The sequence below is a fragment of the Eumetopias jubatus genome, unplaced genomic scaffold, assembly GCF_037043125.1.
Source record: "Eumetopias jubatus isolate StellerSeaLion01/CBP00866 unplaced genomic scaffold, mEumJub1_p1.0 scaffold_9, whole genome shotgun sequence".
NCBI lineage: Eukaryota > Metazoa > Chordata > Mammalia > Carnivora > Otariidae > Eumetopias > Eumetopias jubatus.
Genome location: NW_028274815.1, coordinates 81,915,126 through 81,936,117, shown reverse-complemented (window position 1 = coordinate 81,936,117; position 20,992 = coordinate 81,915,126). Strand labels below are relative to the sequence as shown.

The 20,992-nt window shown below is 38.4% G+C and overlaps 1 protein-coding gene and 1 pseudogene across 1 annotated transcript in view; one reads left to right on the top strand and one right to left on the bottom strand.

Moving 5' to 3' along the window:
* The window catches only part of TMEM182 (transmembrane protein 182), a 76,237-nt gene extending 66,428 nt beyond the window's left edge, over positions 1-9,809 (bottom strand). The window contains exons 1-3 of the mRNA XM_028104031.1: positions 9,678-9,809; positions 9,340-9,439; positions 7,781-7,879 (exon numbers count right to left, since the gene is read on the bottom strand). Of these exons, the coding sequence (XP_027959832.1) occupies positions 7,781-7,879; positions 9,340-9,439; positions 9,678-9,809 (331 nt within the window). The remainder of the gene's footprint in view (positions 1-7,780; positions 7,880-9,339; positions 9,440-9,677) is intronic.
* A 5,061-nt stretch (positions 9,810-14,870) lies between these two features.
* Positions 14,871-15,480, top strand: LOC114209819 (large ribosomal subunit protein eL19 pseudogene; annotated as a pseudogene).
* The last annotated feature ends 5,512 nt before the right edge of the window (positions 15,481-20,992 follow it).

The window sequence follows — 20,992 nt, the reverse complement described above, 5'->3', positions numbered from 1 at the left end:
AAATAATCATTATTTATGTGCTTTTGAGCCTTGGAGACATGGAGCTGGGCACAGAATGAGTCTAATTCTGAAGAAGAGCTTGGGTCCTCAGAAGTGTTAGCAATGCATATCTAGAGTGTCCCACAAAATCACCACAAATCAGAGGTGATTTTGTGCCCACCCAGCCCAGAAAATTTGGCTATGTTAAGAGACGTTTTTGATTAGCACAACTGAGGGGTGCTAATGGCATCTAGTGGGTAAAGGCCAGGGGTACTGCTAAACATCCTCCAATGCACGAGACAGTTCCACAACAAAGAATTATCTGGCCCCAAATGTCAATACTGTTAAGGCTGAGATAGCCTGGCACCAAGAGGTTCTCTATGATTGGAGGAGATTTCTACTTCTGAGTGTGACTGACATTTTAAGAGATATCACCAAAAGCCTCTGTAGAGTCTGGAGCCTGTCCTCTGTGAAGGGAAGCCAAGCCACAAACACACAGTCTTGTTTACAGAAGGTAATCTCCCCCATTAGTGCAGGGATGTTACATAAGCTGTCAATCAATCCTTAGATGTACATGAATAAATTGTAGGGAACACAAAATAACACCCACTGAAAAAGTGATTTTTAATTACAGCTTTGATATTGGGCCCTGGAACTGGAAAGCCAACTGTATCCTCATGAGCTACAGCTTTGGAAGGCTGAGTGAGCTGCCCTATGAGTGCCCTCCAACCTGAATGCAATAGAGCCTTCCCTGGGTAACAGATAAAAAGTCAGCCAGAAATCGGAAACTGCGGGCACCCTGTAATATCACACTGTTTCTGTCGCCATGGCTGTGTAATCCCAAATGTCTGAATGAATAGTAGGACATTGAGTGGATGTTAAGGTATCTCTCAATATCTAGGTACTTGACATTTATGACCAAAAAAAAGAGGGACTGTATTTTCCATCATATTTTGCAGTGTAGGTTTTTTACTATATAACTAAAGCAGAATGGAAGGAAGTTTGGTAAATTTAAGACAATGTCCAGATTCACCATATTTGAACATGAGAAAATTGGTAAATACGACCCAGCTACACCAGCATTATTGATCAGGAAGCAGGAGGTCATCCCAATGAAGTAAGATACCTAGGACATGTTGCTATGTCTTCTTAGTTATTTAAGTGTTTACATTAACTTTAGACTCAAATCCTAATTCATTTCTGTGCTATTTAAAATTGTCAAATATAAGGGTATTTATATTTTATTTTGCCTTGTATAGTAAAGCAAGATGGTGTGCCTGTGTGTGTGTGTGTGTGTGTGTGTGTGTGTATGCGTGTGTGTGCATGTGATTGTTTTTATAAGGACTTTGTATTCTCTGTAAATCCTGTGCTCTTTTGGTAGCTACTCCAAGTTCAAGTGCTGGCTAAGCACAAAGGTCTCAACTTCCTTGCTGCCCATTCCCTAAACATCCCGTATGAGGGTTCACACCCCCATCATTCTGTTGCTCTGCCGCCTTTATGAGCATCTCTGCTTTCTGACCTCTCCTTTTGGGAGAGGAGAAGGAGGAGGAAGCCTGGGGTAGGGTTATCGTCAGGTGACAGAATGTGCAGGAAAACAGAATGGTTCCCTGGGGGAGGAAGGGCATTGCCAGGCAAAGGGCAGGGCCCTCAGGTCCAATCCAAAGGAACAGGCAGTAAGCAGGAGTGGGGTACAGAGCAGCAGGCCTACAAGTCTCAGGCCAAACCAGCAGGGCATGTGGGTTTAGGTTTAGAAAGAGATGCCTCTGTAGCTGAGTCTTCGGTGGGGACAGCTATCAGTGACCACCAGAACTCTTGCATTATCCCATCTTTCCAATTGCTTTGTGCCCCTCTCTTTCCCACTCACTCTGCATTTGTCACTGAGGGCTACCACCTCCTTCCCAAGAATCTCTCCATCACCAAACCCTCTGACTGAGTGGACAGCCTGCTGCTCATCAGCTTGCTTCTCAAGGCTTCTTTTCCTTTCAACTTTGTGGACTGTCTTTGCTTCTTTCCTTCTCCGCCTAAGTATAATTGATATTTTACCACCTCCTTTTCTATGACTTTTTTCTTAAAGATTATATCTGATATCAAAAACCACCTCTGTAATTCCTCAACAGTATCTGCTGTTCTAATTAATGTCTTTTAGGGAAGTCAGTTTTGCACAGCAAGCTACATGCTGAAATATTTCGCAATGGTGTTTTACCATCAACCCAACTTTAAAATGTTGAAATCCAAACTAAATCCCCATCCTCCACTTTCAAATGTGACCCCTTCCTCCTAGTGCTCATATTTCTGTCCTCCTTACCAAATGTTCTTAGCTGAAATAATTCACAGTTCATTACTGGTTGGCAAGCAATGTGGTACAATGGCATGATATAACAAAGAAAACCTATTCCTACCTTCTGATTCACCATTCACACTTATGTAAATATAATCCAAAGAGTTAATGCAAATTATGAAACATGTTACACGCCTAAAATTATTTTTATTTTTAAAGTTTTTTCACGTTTATTTTTTTCACAAAATTAGTTTTAATGTGGAGGTAGCAACTAACATTTAAAATTTAAGAAATCATTAGGTAAAAATGTGGAGATATGCTTGCTAACTTAGCAAAGATACATGTTTATAATAATTAAAACTATGTACAATATGCATATAAAAGGATTGGCAAGAAATACCCTAAAATAGTATTTATCATTGGGATGGAGGTGATTATCTTACACTTTATTGCACATTGTTTAAATTATGAATTATGCCTTCTTCAAAAGGGAATTTCTTCATCATCCTAGATTCCTCCAGCTTTCTTTTGTTTGGCTACCAAGTTTTACACATTAACTCTTTTTTTAATTTTTTTTTAAAGATTTTATTTATTTCTTTGAGAGAAAGAGCACAAGCAGGGAAGCAGAAGGCAGAGGGAGAGGGAGAAGCTCCCTCCCGAGCAAGGAGCCCTGATGCAGGGCTCAATCTCAGGACCCTGGGATCATGAACTGAGCCAAAGGCAGCCGCTTAACCCACTGAGCCACCCAGGCGTCCCTACACATTAACACTTTAAATATCATCTATTTCCCTTATTCCCTTTTCATCCTTGCTGCCCTGTCCTCATTCAAGCCCTGAGGATTTGTTGATCTTTCAAGGGATCAACACTCGTTCCCAGCCCTTCTCCCTTCTCCTCCTCTAACAGAGAGCCAGCAACTCCAGGTCCCAGCCTACAGTGGCCACATGACACTGTCCTGATGACTAGAGCATTGGCAGAAATCTACTGGAGAATTCTAGGGACACTCTGCTCTTCTGAAGATGGAAGACCATGGCGGCAATTGTGCACCTCCCAAGGATGGTGGGAGGAAAGCCTGAAAGCTCCCGGGGACCTGACAGCATCATTGTGGCCCCTGCTTCTGACCTTGTTGTGGAAGGAAAACTGTCCTTATTTTTTAGCTCATTAGTTTTCTGTCACTTACAACCTAACACATGGCTGACTAGTGTGCCTACCTGCCTCCTTCCTGTTCTAGTCTTCCATAATCTGCTTTACCCTACAATTTTGCATTAAGGGTGAAAAAAAAGAAGACCAGAAAATAATACAAAATAAATAAACATTGAAAATAAAAGCAAAGAACAGCTGACATGTGACAGCAGTGTTGAAGACCTAAAAATTATTTTTAAAAGTATGAAAAACAATTTAAGAGTAATCTAAGTCCATTTTGTAAAGGTTTGAAAAATTCCTACATGTACCAACAGTTCCTTAGGGCATCAGTATTAGTACCACAGCATAGGGTAGCAAGGAGACTCTCCCAAAGTATTCATTTAGCATTCAGTCTATAGTGGGTACACCAGTGAGCCAAACACACAAGATATCACTGCCATGGAGTTTAGAGTTGAACTGGGAAGGAAATTCAAAATTACACAAGTAAACAAAATCTGTGCTATGGATAGTCAAATTAAAGAATGGCTCAGTCAGTAAAGCATGCAACTCTTGATCTCAGGGTTGTGAGTTCTAGCTCCAGGTTGGACATGGAGAGTACTCAAAAAAAAAAAAAAAAATGGTCTTGATAAAGGAGAACCTGGTCCAGCCCCATGTACTAGTGGAGCAGAGGGCTGGAAAGGAAGTCTTCCTTAGAAAACTGAAGTATGTACTAGCTTGGAGGATGAGCCTGCTTGTTAGAGAAATGAAGGGGGGAGTGGTGGGGAAGAAGGAAAAGCATTTGGAGAGGAGGGACGCCATGTACAAAGGCCCTAAAGCATGAGGGCAAACACTGATTCTGAGAAACTCAAGGAAGGTCATGGTGTGTGTGTTTGTTCCAACTCACCAAGAAAAGGAGAAATTATGTTCAATATATTCTGCTTAAGAGGAAAGCCAAAGAGTTTTTGCACTAAGTCATTCCATAGAGATATGTAAGCATTTACTAAGTACCATGCACGATACTAGGTTCTGGTTCTGGGATATAAATATGAGTAAGATACATTCTGTGCCTTTAGGGAGTTCCAACAAATAAAGAAACTAAGGTAAACAATTACAGTTACTTATAATGAGTACTTTGATATAGATGTGGCCAAAGCCTATGGGACACCAACAAAATGACTAATTCACTCAGGGGCTCAATTATCTAGAAAATCAATCTATGTTCTGTACATCATTCCAAATGATACGGAATACACGAACTGTGATTGAGTTTAATCATGAAACAAACCAGAAAATCTAAATTCTGACAGATATCAAAAGGTAATGGAATTGTTTAAAGGACTTCGATATACACAATCCTACTTTAACAACCTCTCTAGGCTTGGGCAACCATTCAAATAACTAGATTTGAGCATAACCAAATTTTAGAATATGTATTTGAGGCAAAAATAAATAAAGGAAACACTAAATTAGACCTTATCAGGATCAGATAGAAAAGTAGAAAAAGCCAACATAACGTTAGAATTGTTCTTTTGCTGAGATCCAATGAAAAGACTTATACTTAAAAAGATTTAACGGCAAACACTAAAATTTGCCTTTTCATTCACTGTAGTTTATAAGATTATCAATAAACAAAATCCAGAGACTTGGGCCTTTGCATTAGTTCTGCCAATGATCAGCTGTGTGAAAACAGTGCCACGTGGTTTATCTGAGTCTCAGTCTCCATGTTATGAAATAGAATAATTTCATCAGTAGCACCCAATGATTGCAAAATAGTCTTTCCAGAAAAATTATATACCACTGTATTATTTTCACTGATTTCAATACTGGCTAACTGCCCCTGCAAAAACTCAGGAGAATACAAAGCCATTTTACCAATTATTTGCCAGGCTGGAATGCACCAGATTTTACAAACAATACTTTGAATTTAGCCAAGATAAATTAGCAAATGTATAATGCCTGATCATTATAAGGCTACATGAAGCCAAAGAGTGGCTATGGAGTCTATTAAAGACTAGATGGCCTCACTAACTAGGAAATACTCACTTTCAATCAGGTAAAACTCTTCTAACGATATCTATGTCCCTTCTCTTGGATAAAGGAAACCATAAGAAAAAATCACCCAAATATAATGTTAGATATCGCTGTACATTAGTATGAAGGTAAATGAAATATAGTATATGATATTTCTGTTGTAGGACATACTTCTTCCCATCTCAGTTATTTTTGCTAAAGTGTTTGATAAAGTTGCTTAAAGTGAATAGGGAGTTACAATATGTGAGCCAAAGAGGAGTCTGATAATTTAAAACAAAAAAAAATTGGAATATGTTTTTGTCATCAGATCCAAAAAATGACACAGTAATTATATGCAGTGCTACATAATAATTCTAAGCATAATTGCAGTATAATTTTTGTGACACGCACTTACTATCCATCTCCATCATAATTATTATGCTTAGATCATGTCACCTTGTTTTTCAAGTTCTCTTCTATTTCCTTGAGGTGCAGACTTTTCAAATATGTAGATTCATTTTAAAATATATATTGTCCATGATACCTATCTCATCATAGGACCTGAACATATGAGTATCAACAACAATCCTAATTATGCAAATGCCTAATGCTGTGGAAAGTCAACCCTGTACCATTTCTTAGTCCATTTTACAAAAATAAGAATGTCAGGGGAATACTTTTTTTGCAACTTTTTGTAATACAAAATGGTTTCTCCTACTCTTTGCTATGCCATCTCTTCTCTTATCAGTGACAAGGTCCATGTCACACAGGATGCAAAGGGCTTTGACAAATGGGAACTGCCTTGTGCAGTTTTCAATGGGAAAGAGCATCCACACTGCACATTCTCAAGGCCAAAAGCCATAGCCATTTGAAGCACAAGCAATTTTGATGGACAGGCATGGCTGTGTGTCAGCTCACCTATTTTCCTATCCAGACCCCATATCCACTCCATAATATGTTGTGTTAATCATGTGATATAAGCAGATGTTATTGCCTTCAGCGAACTTAGAATTATAAGGTATAGAAATACATATTTTTATAAAAAGATGAAAAAAATTATGCATGCTGTAAAGATTTATTAAGTTTTGTGATGGTTAATCTTATGCATTAATTTGGTTAGACTTCCCATAATGGGGGTGAGCCTCGTCCAATCAGTTGAAGCCTTAGAACAAAGACTGAGATTTCCTAAAGAAGACATTCTACCAGAGTTTCCAGCCTTCAGAGTCAAGACCGCAGTAGCAACTCTTATCCAGTCTGCAGCCTTATCCTACAGATTGTAGACTTGCCAGCCTCCACAATGGCATAAGCTGATTCCTTAAAATCTCTCCATCAATCCAATAAATCAATCATTTTCGCTCCCCAACCCCCACCCCCACCTGTATACCTTTTACTGGTTCTCTGGAGAATACTGACTAATACAACTTTATTCAGAACATTAAATACATTACTTATTATCTTTGAAAAAAAAAGTATTTTTGTCCCTGTTTATGACGTTGGTAAATTCTGAACCAACTCTTAATGTTAAGATTATGTTAAACACCCTTTATTAAGAACTTCATGAAACCAGCTGAGAATAAAGCTGACACACTGAGCTCAAATACTTTCTATAAAACTAGATTTAAGCATATATTATGTATTTTCTGTACAAACTAAGTTTGTGTACTTTCCCTAGAACAAACAGTATGAAAATATAAAAGAAACTAGGTAATCATGACTCTCAGTTAATGATATTTGACTATTCTTCTTCTATGAGTTATCACATATAACAAAGTTCAGCCATTTTGTAGAAAAACGGTAGTATAATCATATTTGTATGTGCAATAGCTGCAAAAACAATGTTGTAAAGGTAGGGTGTATATTACAATTATTTTTCATTGTAAGACTAGTTTCAGGTCAGTTAAACCCATAAGAAGAAGTTGTTCCTAATAAACATCATTATTTCCACATCAGAAAACACATGTAAAAAATTATCTTTATAAGTAGCAAGTAAATTAAAATGGCTTTCCTTTTTTTTTAAAAGATTTTATTTATTTATTTGATACAGAGAGAGAGAGCGAGAGCAGGAACACAAGCAGGGGGAGTGGGAGAGGGAAAAGCAGGCTTCCCACCGAGCAGGGAGCCCGATGCGGGGCTTGATCCCAGGACCCTGGGATCATGACCTGAGCCAAAGGCAGACGCTTAATGACTGAGCCACCCAGGCACCCCTCAATGGCTTTACTTTTAAACCTAAATTATATTCAATAAGAATTATAAATGGTGTATTAAAAATGGCATCCTATTATTTTATATACAACAGATTGATACAAGAGAAAATGTTGAAATGATACATGTTAAATTATTTTTTTCAGAAAAACAAGTCCCTCTCAGAGGCATTCTATGGACAGAGGTACTTACTAATAGCAGAATCATAGGAAGTTGAGTTGTGCTCGCCCCTCATGAAGGGATATGGTGACAGGTAAGCATGTGCGCAGTTCTTGGATGGTGGCTGATTGGCTAGAAAGGCGACCAAACAAAGGTAGTTATTATTGAGAGAATGAGTGAAGACTCATTCCTAACAGAAGAGAAATGTGGAATCTGTATCACACAAGCTAAACAAACTGCAGGTTAGATCAATAGGTTCAAAGAACTGTTAAATGAAGGGGAAAAACATCAAGCAGCTCAGGGGACCTGGAAAGTGGATTCATCCAAAACATCTAGCTCATTACATAGTTCAGTGCAGAGAATGCCCCTAATATCACCTTAAAATTAAAGGCACTACACTTCATTTATTTTCACAACCATATCCTCCAGTTCCTAACATGATGCCTAGTGCATAGTAAGTATTCAAAAACTAATTGTTTTAAAAATCTAATAAACTTAGATTTAACCTTGATCAGTTCTGATTAACATAAAAAGTATTCTATATTCTATTTTTAGGGAACAAATGGAAATGATAGGTCATACAAGTTAATAATTCAAATGCATTTTTAGTATTTGGAGAAAATACAAGAAAAAACTTTTATGTTGTGAAAACTTGAAGATTCACTGTGTACCCTTTAAGGAGGAGTGAAATTCTTCCTTTCTCTAAGTCCTTGGCAAAGTCTTCGTCTTGCACAGTCTGACTCACTCTATCAAAGTCTAAATACTTTTTATTGGCAGATTGCATGCTTTTTCTCTTCCCCAAAATGACTATAAGAAACCTGTCAACTATTTCTTGCAAAATTCCATTTCATCATTACTTGGTTACTTTTACACATGCCAACTTGCTGTCAGCTTGCTTGTCTTCTAAGATCTCATATTTTTATTATATATTATTATATGAGTAAATGCCATATTTTGATATATCACAGGAGTATTTGATAAGGAGACTAATAATTTCAACCTACAATAACCTTCAGGGTAATAAGCAGTTCTTTTATTGTTGAATGCAATAAGATAAAAGCTAGTGATTTTCAGTGAATTGATTTTCAAAGATTAATATAATATAGGAAATACAGTGAAAAGAATGAATCATATTTTTAAGAGGTTATTCTACTTCAAAAGAGAACTTTCAAGTTTCTATAAGAGAATGCAAACATCAAAAGCCAGGCATTTCTTGATATTGCCTACAAATTTGGTTAAAGCCCAAAGAGAGTGAGCTTTCATCCACTGTTGCTGGTAATTAAGTTTCATTATACAAGGATTTTTGTTGTTGTTGTTGTTAGTGTATTTTAAATAAGAGCAAGGAAACAGCATATAATTTGGTTTTGCCATAAATATTCAGACTCCTACTTTAAGTTAGAAAATAAAATAATTATTCATATAGCCATTTCTACTTACTGAAAAAGAATCACTTCATGAGTCTTTTGAAGATGTCCTATCAAGATTCTACAGTTAAGAATCCAATCCTATCTTGTAAGTGATCTGTACTAAATAAGAAGCTGTTCATTCTTATTTTAATGACAAGGGGGAAAATAAAGCTAAATTGCACTTACTGTACCAGAACTTCCAGATACTGGAATCATTCTCTTCAGCAATCCCATTAAACCAACATCTCCAGAAGAATCCTTCGTGGTGGAAAGTGACGTTCTCTATCTACACAGAACACAAATGAATTAACTTGCTGTCAACACAAAGTACATAACCTAAATTATCACATCCAGGAAAATGTTAAAGCAATGTATTTTATCCCAAACAATAATGGTCAGTAGCTTTCTACCTATTTCTTCTGTGAAGAAATAGGCACTCCACTACTATTCTCTGATTTCAAGAGGATACATAAGGCTATCTTCATCCCTACCAAGTATATCAGTATTTGGAAGAAGAAACGCACATTCTGTTCACCTGAACACTTCCCCACTTCAGTTGCAAGAAGCCAATAATCCGATCCAAAAGCCACCAAAAAGAGTAAAACCCCCAAAGCACCGAAGAGAGCCCCAAAGAAGATGGCAATATTTAGTCTCATTTTCAAGTCACTAGTTTCTCTTTAAATAAAATAAGAAATTAAAAAATGGCAGACACCTAGCTTCTCAATTAAAAAAAAAAAGAAGAAGAAGAAGAAAGATTTTTTGAGTAAGTCTTCTTGAGAAGCCTCTCCTAGCTCATGTTGTGGTGGCTTCTCATGTAAGTGGGTGGATTTGTGTTCCCTTTGCTCTCCCCTGGAGGGACTCCAGCCCAGCAGCTGAGAATGGCCAGCTATTTTAGGATACTGATTGAGAAGCTGTCTCTCTCCCATGGGAATCAAAAAATAGCTGACCTTCCCTTGACTGTAGAGAGGAGTATCAGGAGCTGGCTAGAATGACCATTATTGCTGTTGGGTGATCCATAGAAGTGGAAAGAAGATGGGAGTGGTGTGAAGTCATTGGCAGTACTGGTCCAAAGTCTTAAGTGTCTGAACAAGCTCCTCTTAGTCTAGAATGACCATTACAACCCCAAAGCCAGACACTTAAGACTCTCTTTGAAGACAGATAAATAACAGCTATAAGAAACCACAAAGAGTTCTCTTGAATACAACTGAAGTTATAATTAATTTCTTAATTCCTTTTGGATATTTTTGAGATACAAAATAATCTATGGGTCAAGTGGTCTAATGTAACACATAACACAAAGTAGAGTCCAGGTTTATAAACTAGACGTTCAGATGTATACTTAAAAGATCAAGAATAAAGTAACAAACTATTTAAAGTACAAAAAAATACTTTCATGCTACATATGCCATTTACATAAAAACAGCACTTTCTATAGCAGCTCCCAGATCTTGTACAAGTTACTTCAAATAACCATCCCCAAAGTGGATGGGTTAAAAAAGTCTCAAAATATGTCACTTTATGGATTAAGATGAAAGAATCTAGTCTACTCTTTCTTTTGTTCCCTTCATTTTAAATAGCCAACTTCCTCATGAGTCGTACTTAATTCTTACACAAACCACCTAATGAATCAACACTTTCTTCATGCCTTGTCTTCTACAGTTGTTCTCTTTTCATGTCTGAATATGCCAGAGAGTATTTTTAAGTATTTTTGTAGTATTTTAAAATTTGTACTATCTCTATGACTACTGTTTTCTTTTAAATATATATTTTCTTTTTTTTTTAAAGATTTTATTTATTTATTTATTAGAGAGTGAGAGAGAGAGAAACAGCATGAGAGGGGAGAGGGTCAGAGGGAGAAGCAGGCCCCCCACCGAGCCGGGAGCCTGATGCGGGGCTCGATCCCAGGACTCCGGGATCATGACCTGAGCCGAAGGCAGTCGCCCAACCAACTGAGCCACCCAGGCGCCCCTAAATATATATTTTCAACAATAATATGAGTTACTGCATCTTCTGAAGAGGCATCAGCTCTACCAGCTTCCTTCACCACTTCTTCTGCTTGGTATGGGACACATCCTTAAATACAGATTCGGTGAGGGCAAGAAATGACTCTTCAGTAAGGATGTAAGGCCTTGGCCAGTTCTAGCTACACACAGTCAGAGGTGTCTGAAGGTCATGAATGGTATTCTACGTCACAGAATTGGTGTCTGTAAGGCTTAAAAGGAATTTGACAGTCCACCTGAGCTGTACTAATGCTCAAATCTCTTTTGTAAGACCCCCACGTCATTGAGCCATGCCATTTCTAGCCTGCTATATTGAAGGACATCATTAATGTCCATACAACCCTGCCTTAATTTCTTCCAAGAGTTGCTTCCCTGAAGTTTCCGAGATTAATCCTATTCAGTCCTCTGAGATTGCACAGCACAAGTGTGCAATCCTGTTAGGCGGCAGAATTTTCTGATATTTTGAAGAAGCGGTCATTTCGTGCCTCCTCAAACCACAACTGCCACAGGACCCCGAAATGTAGGTCTTCTCTTTGCTAAGCTAAGTTTCCTATTCCTTTAAACATCCCTTAGATTGGCACAATTCCAAATCTCCCTGCTGTTCTGGTTCTTTGCTATAATTTTCAAGTATTTGATTGAAGTGAGACATAGTAAAATATTCGGGGTAGAGTCTAATATCTTATTACTACCACCTTTCTGATTTGGAGGCTGTGATAAGCAGAGTAATGGTCCCCCAAAGATGTCCACACCCTAGTCCTAACTGCAATCACATAATCTGTGAATAGGTTACTCTTTATGGCAATATCTTGGATGATACAGGTAGGTCCAATCTAACCACATGAATCTTTAAAAGAAGAGAATCTTTTCTAACAGAGTGGTCAGAGAAAGAAATGTGACAAGAAAAAGGGTCAGAGAGTTGCTGGTTTGAAGGGGCCACAAGCCAAGTAATGTGGGTGGTTTCTAGTTCCTGGAAGAGGAAAGAACACAGATTCTCCAGAAAGCCTCCCTGAGGAAGAAATATAGCTTTACCAACACTGATTTTGGGGATTGCTGACTTCTGGAACTGTAATGACAGTAAATTAGTATTGTGTTAAGCCACTAACTTTTTATCATTTGTTACAGCAACAATGAGAAACTAATACAGATGCTCTTCCATAATTAATGCAATATCAGATCAAAGGAAGGGTTTTTTTTTTGGGGGGGGTGTTGAGGAAGGAAATACATCTTGAAGAAGTACTTATTGAGAACTTGTGAGGGTCCAGGCATTTTGCCAGATATTAAAGTTACAGTACACAGGCCCTCACCTAGAGGAGTTCATGCCCTAGTGGGAAAAAATGATTCATTAGAATGAAGCACATAGAGGGGCACCTGGGTGGCTCAGTCGTTAAGCGGCTGCCTTCGGCTCAGGTCATGATCCCAGGATCCTGGGATGGAGCCCTGCATCAGGCTCCCTGCTCTGTGGGAAGCCTGCTTCTCCCTCTCCCACTCCCCCTGCTTGTGTTCCCTCTCTTGCTGTGTCTCTCTCTGTCGAATAAATAAATAAAATCTTTAAAAAAAAAAAAGAATGAAGCACATAGAGGTTGTAATAATGAGCTTCTGGACAACCTAGACATATTCTACTGCTCCCCACCCACCCCTCTCCCAGCATTGGTGTGGTTGTGTAGTTGTAGGTACCAACACTGTTCTTTGGAGAGAAGGAGGAATTTTTTCAGGAAGGTTTTATTTTATTTATATCACAAAAGTTTATAGTAAAGATCCATGCATTAACACTAAATCTTTAACATACACATTCACAAACATACAGACATACAAGCAATTAAATTTTTAAAATAAGCAGAAAGGAGTGTAGGACTTTGTTATTGTTAAAATTTATCTCAATTTTGGTCTTTGTCACACACAAAAAATCACCTTTCTGGATTAGGTCCATCAATAAATAACATTTTCTCAGCATTCGTGGTTTATCCAAAAATGTATAAGCATCATTATAAAATGTGTCTTTATTAAATCAATTATTAGTAACCAAACTAATTATTTCCACCATTCACTTATACACATCTATTTGTTATCACAGAGTACTTCTGACATCATGAAACTGAACTACTTTAGCTCCATTATCCCCAGTGCTTGTCACAGTGCTTGACACACAACAAGCACTAAAATAAAATAAAAATCAATTTGTATTAAGACTCTTGGCTGAGATGCAAATACATGACCTTCTGAGCTATCCAACTGGCAATCCATCTCAGAAGAAATGGCCCTTATCTGGCATGGCCTGTTCTTTGTGAAACTTGGAAGAATGGATTTTAGCGGGGAGTGTGCTTCCTCTGCAGATGCTCACAAACCACCTTTTTGAGAATTTCCATCAGACTCTTACTGAGAAATGAAATGGAACTTACCATCCAGGGGTCAAAATGTGTCTCTCTTCTTTAGAAAATCAGACCATTTGCCTGTCATTTGCAACTCCTCTAATTTTGCATGATTCCTAAAATATTTCTAACAGCTATTCAGCATCTCTTCCTCGGGTTCTCTTGGCAGCCTGAAAAATTACCCACGCACCAGGAAGATGGCTAAAAAGCTGCTGGGTTCTCATCATCTCTACGGATTTGGGCAGAAGGTCTTTTTTCCCTTCACACTTCTTTCTAGTGAAAGGCCAGGAGATGAAGAGAGACACACTCACGCACCAACTCTAACTCATAATAATCCTATAATAAAACAACTTCATTGCCTATACTTTATGTGAATATCGAATCTACTTTTATGTTGCTATGATTGTCACACTGAATCTGCAAGGCCACAAGCATAAGTATGGTGTTTCAGGTTTGATCCCCTGAGAGAGCTTAATTGTCAAAAATATGAACTGAGGTGAATAATAAAGCTGATATTCATGAGCATCTACCATGTGGCAGACACAAACTTAAGCATATTAAATACCTTGAATACAAGTCAGTCTTCAGTAGACAAAATATGAAACAACCCCTTTCTCTGTGGGCATTCACTCTCTTGGGCAGGGATCTTAGCCTCTAAAAGTCTTCTTGATGGTAGGAACTAAAGATGTTATTGCTCACATGAAGATGGCCAGAGGTAAGCCAAGAAAAATCTGCATGGGGTCTCACCGCCAAAGGCAATTCACAATAAACAATGGGTTTTATGTTTATACCCTACACATTACCCCATAGCTTTGTTACAGCTTTCAATTGTTCTCTGTGTCCCCAAGGCTAAATGAGGAGGCAAGGTGGCTGAGTGCAGACTTGGGACTGGTTCTCCAGAATACAATGAACCTGGGCACAAGGACAAGATCTGCTGGTACCAGCTCCCTTCCCCAAGTTCTCCCCCATTTTTAGAATGAAGAGTTCACTGAATTAAGAAGAGTAAGAATTTTCTTTCATAGACAGTGATCTTGGGCGAATCATTCAAATCTCTGAACTTCAGTTTCTTATATGGAAAATAAGAAAAATACTTGAGAGGATAATGGGGGTGATAGGTAAGAGGATGTGTGTCAGGGCGCCTGGGCGGCTCAGGTCATGATCCTGGGGTCCTGGGATTGAGCCCCACACTGGGCTCCCTGCCCAGCGGGGAGCCTGCTTCTCCCTCTCCCTCTGCCACTCCCCCTGCTTGTGCTCTCCTGCTTTCTCTAAAATAAATAAATAAAATCTTAAAAAAAAAAAAAAAAAGGATGTGTGTCAAGAGTTCTTTCCTTTCGGTGCTGTGGCCCCAGCCATGAGTATGCTCAGGCTTCAGAAGAGGCTTGCCTCCAGTGTCCTCCACTGTGGCAAAAAGAAGGTCTGGTTGGACCCCAACGAGACAAGTGAAATCGCCAATGCCAACTCCCGTCAGCAGATCCGAAAACTGATCAAAGATGGGCTGATCATCTGGAAGCCTGTGACTGTCCATTCCCGGGCTTGGTGCCGTAAAAACACTTTGGCCCACCGGAAGGGCAGACATATGGGCATTGGTAAGAGAAAAGGTACTGCCAATGCTCGAATGCCTGAGAAGGTCACCTGGATGAGGAGGATGAGAATTCTGCACCGACTCCTCAGAAGGTACCGTGAATCTAAGAAGATCGACTGCCACATGTATCACAGCCTCTACCTGAAAGTGAAGGGGAACGTGTTGAAGAACAAGCAGATTCTCATGGAACACATCCACAAGCTGAAGGCCGACAAGGCTCGCAAGAAGCTTCTGGCTGACCAGGCTGAGGCCCGCAGATCTAAGACCGGGGGGCTCGCAAGCACCGTAAAGAGTGGCTCCAGCCCAAGAAGGAGGAAATCATCAAGACTCTGTCCAAGGAGGAAGAGACAAAGAAATAAAACTCCCTCTCTTTTGTCTGTACATAGTGGCCTCGGCAGTAACACAGATCAGTTACTCAATAAAACCAACCTTTATCTGCTAAGAAAAAAAAAAAAAAGATGTGTGTCAAATGAGTTGGTGCATCACACATATTCGGTTTCTCTTCTATCTTGCCTTTAGCTGAAGATCAGTTTTTGATGAAAAAATTAACAAACGATCATAATACTAAATAAAATTCCCTGTGCTAGCATTCCAGATAGGACTCAGGTTTATTTTAACAGACTAACGTCTCACCAAGTGCCCCCAGTGCTCGCCACATCCACACATATCATCCTCCTTCCTGGGCCACCAGCAGCATTTCCCCCAGTCCTTTCCTATTTTGCCCCCTTCTGATTAGAAGGCTCTTCTTTTCCATCTGTCTGATGAACTTTTCCTAAATCCACTCAGCAAATAGGTACCAAGTCACTACTATGTGCTACATGTTCTTCTAAGGGTTGAGTACCAGCAGCACTCCACAAGGAGACTATATTATACAACCTATAACACTTTCCCGTATTTGTTTAATTACACTCTTGCTCTTCTGTAGACACTTTTTGAATCCCTGTGTCTTGGGAAAACTTGGATCAAGAAATGTATGCTCGATGAACAAATTAATAAAATATAAACAAATAAATGAAAGCTCCACATAAAATTTGCCCCATTATTCTTCAAAATGTTACCAAGAATGTTGGTCCCTGCATCTACAGTGTCTTCTCATGAAGACCAGGAGGAAATTTCTGAATGCTAAAAGAAGTTGTGTTTCCACAGACCAATATTATTTTTAATCTTACAGACACTATAAATCTTTATTCATTTAATACATATTTATCACATGCCTGTTCTAATACATATTGCTGTGTCGCAGAATGGTGACAGTGAGTCAACTGTGCTCTCCAACTTCGATGAGCTTATATTCTCATGGCACTAAAACTGCTTCTCTTCTAACCTGGGCACCTGGAAGGCTCAGAGGCAAAATGTACAAAGGTGATGTCCCAGCTTCCCACCCCTTTCCCTCCCTTCCTTCCTTAGTTTTCTTCCTGTGTGACCCTGATTTTCTCTTCAACACATACTTGTTTAACCTGTTATTTTATATATGTTTATGTAAGCTGCCTCAAGTACTTTTGAGAATAACATAAAGACTTAACAATGAAGCAAACAAACATGGACACGTTCTGAAATCAGATATTAGAAGGCACAATGCACCCAGCTAAGAAAGCTGGTCTGGTTTTGTTGTTCCATTCTGAAAGCTCTATGAACTCTTTGGTCATCCCTGCCATTTTCCTCTCATCCTGATCATTTCTACTATCATAATTTCATTTGGAGATCCGCCTTACTTCCTGGAAATAACTTCCCTTTTAGAGTCTTTTGTCACTTAGAGAAATTGTGACAAAAATATTTTTTTTAATTAAAAAAAGCTTAAAAATCAATCTTCTAAAACCTAGAGTATATGAAGAGCATTAGCACTACATTACCACCAAGATACTGTGGTAAATTTCCTTCATGTTTTCTACAAGTTAAATAAAACTTGACAACCAAAGGCTTGATGACCAAAAACAATGGAAGGCTTTGATTATTTTGATCCAGTGTCTTTTTTTTTTTAGTTAACTGTGTTTTTTAATTGGTAAGTATACTGAAACTTAGCAGAAATCCCAAGTCATGTTTAATTTATGAGTGATAATGAGCAAAACATTCATTTTTCCAAGGTCATAATTTCCAATCCTGATATTATAATAGTCTTAATTATCTCAAAATATCTAATTAAATTAAACATTCTCAAAATGAAATTAATTCTGATTCACTTAAGTTTAAAAAAATTCAAGGACAATACCCAGGACCTAACAATACTGAACAAATTTGTAAACAAACACAGGCATATGTCAGAGATACTGTAAGTTTAGTTCCAGAGCACAGCAATGAAGCAAACAAATATCACAATAAAGCGAGTCAAATGAACTTTCAGGTTTCCCAATGCATACAAAAGTTATGAGCTTATATTCGCACAGCACTGAGAGTGCTTCTCTTTTACACCATACTGTATGTAGTCTTGTAAGTGTGCAAGAGCACCATGTCTAAAAATGTAATGCATATGCCTTAATTAAAAAATGTGAATCATTATCTGAGCTTTCAGTGAGTGGTTATCTTTTTAGTAGTTGGAGGGTCTTGCCTCCATGTTGATGGCTACAGACTGATCAGGGTGGTGGTTGCTAAAGGCAATTTCTTAAAATAAGATAACAGTGAAGTTTGCAACATGGATTGATTCTTCCTCTCACAAATGATTTCTCTGTAGCAAATGATGCCCTTTGATACTATTTTACCCACTGTAGAACTTCTTTCAAAATTGGAGTCCATCTTCTCCAACTGAGGCTGTTGCTTTATTAGCTAAGTTTATGTCATATTCTAAATCCTTTGCTGTCATTTCAACAATCTTCACAGCATCTTGACCAGGAGTAGATTCCATCTCAAAAAACCACTTTCTTTGCTCATTCATAGGAAGCAACTCCTCATCCATCAAAGTTTTTCATGAGATTACAGCAATTCAAGTATAATAATAATGAAAAACTTCAAAATATTGTGAGAATTACCAAAATCTGACACAGAGACAAGAGTAAACAAATACTCTTGGAAAAATGGCACTAACAAATTTGCCCGATGTAGGGCTGCCACAAAGCGCCAATTTGTAAAAAAAAAAAAAAAAAACACAGTATCTCTGAAACACTATAAAGTGTTCTGCAATAAAACAAGGTATGTATAGAAATTAAACTCTCACAAGCTTCTAGAGACTGAGAATCCATTTTCCAGAAAACTGGAATGGTTTCTTGGAGATTTTTGGGTTGGATTCATTTTTGTCATAGAATAATTATTATAGATCCACAATAGTTACCTGCCATCCCAAAATCTCTGAAAATAAAAACCTATTGGCAAAACAGACCTAATTGGCATAGGGATGTATATAAATTATAGTATGAACTTTCATGTATTTTATTGACTAAGTATGAATGTATTTGATTACCGGGTTTCCCCAGGTTACATTGGGGGTGTTAGGTAATATATAATATATTGCTTTTCCAAAATCCCCCAAATTCTGACTTCTAAACACATCTGGGGTTACAGGTGAGGGACTCTGATCCCACAGTCCTAAACATAAGACAATAGACTGCGTGATGACCCTAAATATCAGTTGCTTACCTATGATTATTATTGAAGCAGATTTTTACTGCCAGTGAAACACTGTCATCTATCTCTGTGACTCTACTGACTTTTTGTGGGGGGTAGAAAGAGATAGAGAGAGCGCAGCGGGTGAAGGATAGAGGAAGAGAGAGAATCTTAAGCAGCGTGGAGCCTGACATGGGGCTCAATCTCAGGATGCTGAGATCATGACCTGAGCAGAAATTAAGAGTTGGACGCTTAATGGACTAAGCCAGCTAGGCACCCCTCTACTAACCTTTTCAAATTTTGTTTTTTATGCTGGTTCTTGGTTCTTGTGTGTGTTCCTCCCCACTACCTCCCCCATCCACCAGTATGACAACAGGACCACATCCTGAAGTTTTAAGAGATTATTTAAAGGCCTTCTCATCTTACAAGTAGTATGGAACAACAAATAAACTCTATAGGGGTGATTAGTGGTTCTGTTTTTGTTTACTGCCACATCCCTAACACCAACCAGCTCTTGAGGTAGGTGCGCAGAAAAAATTTAGCTGACCAAATAAGCAATCTTAGGGAGTTGAACTGAATTGGGTTGAACACTGCCATCTGCTGGCCACAAGTAAAATTTGCATAATATGGTACACTATGGTCAGTTGTCTGGATTTTTATATAACACAAATACTGTAGTGCAAAGATTTGCTATTTTCACAGGATTTGATGCTGAGCAGCAACTAAGACGACACCACCAAAGTATCAAGGCCCTTATGAATAGCTCACACTGCAGTAAGATCCACTGGCTCATTCACCTCATTAATTTAGCAGTTTATACTCCATTAAATTGAGAGCTATTTACACAAGTAACTCACACAAAGGGAGTTTTATTACATTAATATCCTTTACTTTGAAAAAGAGTTCACTATCTAGCTCCAGATTAAATTCCATAAAGAACTCAATTAGTGAACTTATTGTGCATCAACTCCTGAGAGAGGTAAAAAACTTAGAATTTGTTTTAAAAAATCTGCCCTCAATTACAATCAAAACACGACAAAACATTTCAGTAACAAAAACTGGGGACCAAAGGGGACATTTTTTGATACATAAAACTAGAACTCAAACTGATGTAACTTAGCAGAAGGTATCTATTATACAAATACACATCTTAAAGGTTTGCTATTTTGATTTAATTCACTCACCCCTTTGCTCAGTAGTAATTCTCTCTTGAAGGTACATGCTACCCTCCCTCCATGTGCCAGAAACCTATGAATGAAAACGTTCCCCTCTCCTGTCCCTTGGTTGTGAAAGTGTTTTCCATGAATCGTGTGTTCCATGACCTGAATTTTAATATAAAGAAAGACATTTTTACTCTTGGCTCTGGGGTGTGTTGCCTTTTCCTTACATACCTTTGCCACTGGGTCTTTTTTATCACTAAAGATGAAGATGGACTTTTAATTCCCACCTCAGATGACTTTTCCAAAGCAAGAGGCTCAAATGTGCTCGGTGTCTACAAGCCAGTTCTGGTTATGTACCCCAAAGGAGAGACAATCCAATCCATGGGTCAGAGTGCAAGGCAGGAGACACATCCATGTGACCTTCATGCTACCATGTCTCCAAGAGGAGAAAATAGTTGGTGTTGCACTGGTTTGAAAATCCAGTCAGAAGCTGTCCAGAAAGAGGCCATTGTCTGTAGGACTGTTGAATGTGCTGGTAGTTACTGCATAGAGAGCTCCACAGACTTCTCTTCATGCTTTCCTCAGCCAAGTCTATTAGGTTCTAAGTTCTGTTAATTTAATTACATATGCAGTATGGAGTAAGCACTTGAAAATCAGGACTTATCAGGATACTCAAATAACACAACAGCTAAATAACAAAAATGACAACAGTAACAAAATAATAACACCCAGCAGTACATAGCACTCACTTTGTTCTAAGCACTATTCTAAGTGCTTTGGGCTTATTCACCCTCCCTTCACAATAACACACTACAATAAGTGCTATGATTTTCCCTATTTTATCAGTAAGGAAACCGAGGCAACTCTGCATCTCTCTGTGGCATGGTTTCTTATTATGCTGATTTGTGTGCCCCCCGCCAAATTCATATGTTGAATCCCTAACCCCCAGTGTGACTATATTTGGACACAGTGCCTATTAAGAGATAATTAAGATAAAATGAGGTCATAAGCTTAGGTGGGACCCTAATGTGTTACCCCAGAACACAGAACTAAAGCCAGGAGTTAGATGCTCTATGGAGATTTCAGTTCAACATCAATTGTTAAAGAATTATAGCAATATAAAATAACTTCCATTTTCATCTTAGAAGTGTAGAGCACTGGAAAGAACATTCTATCCACATTTCCTCAAACAAAAGGTTA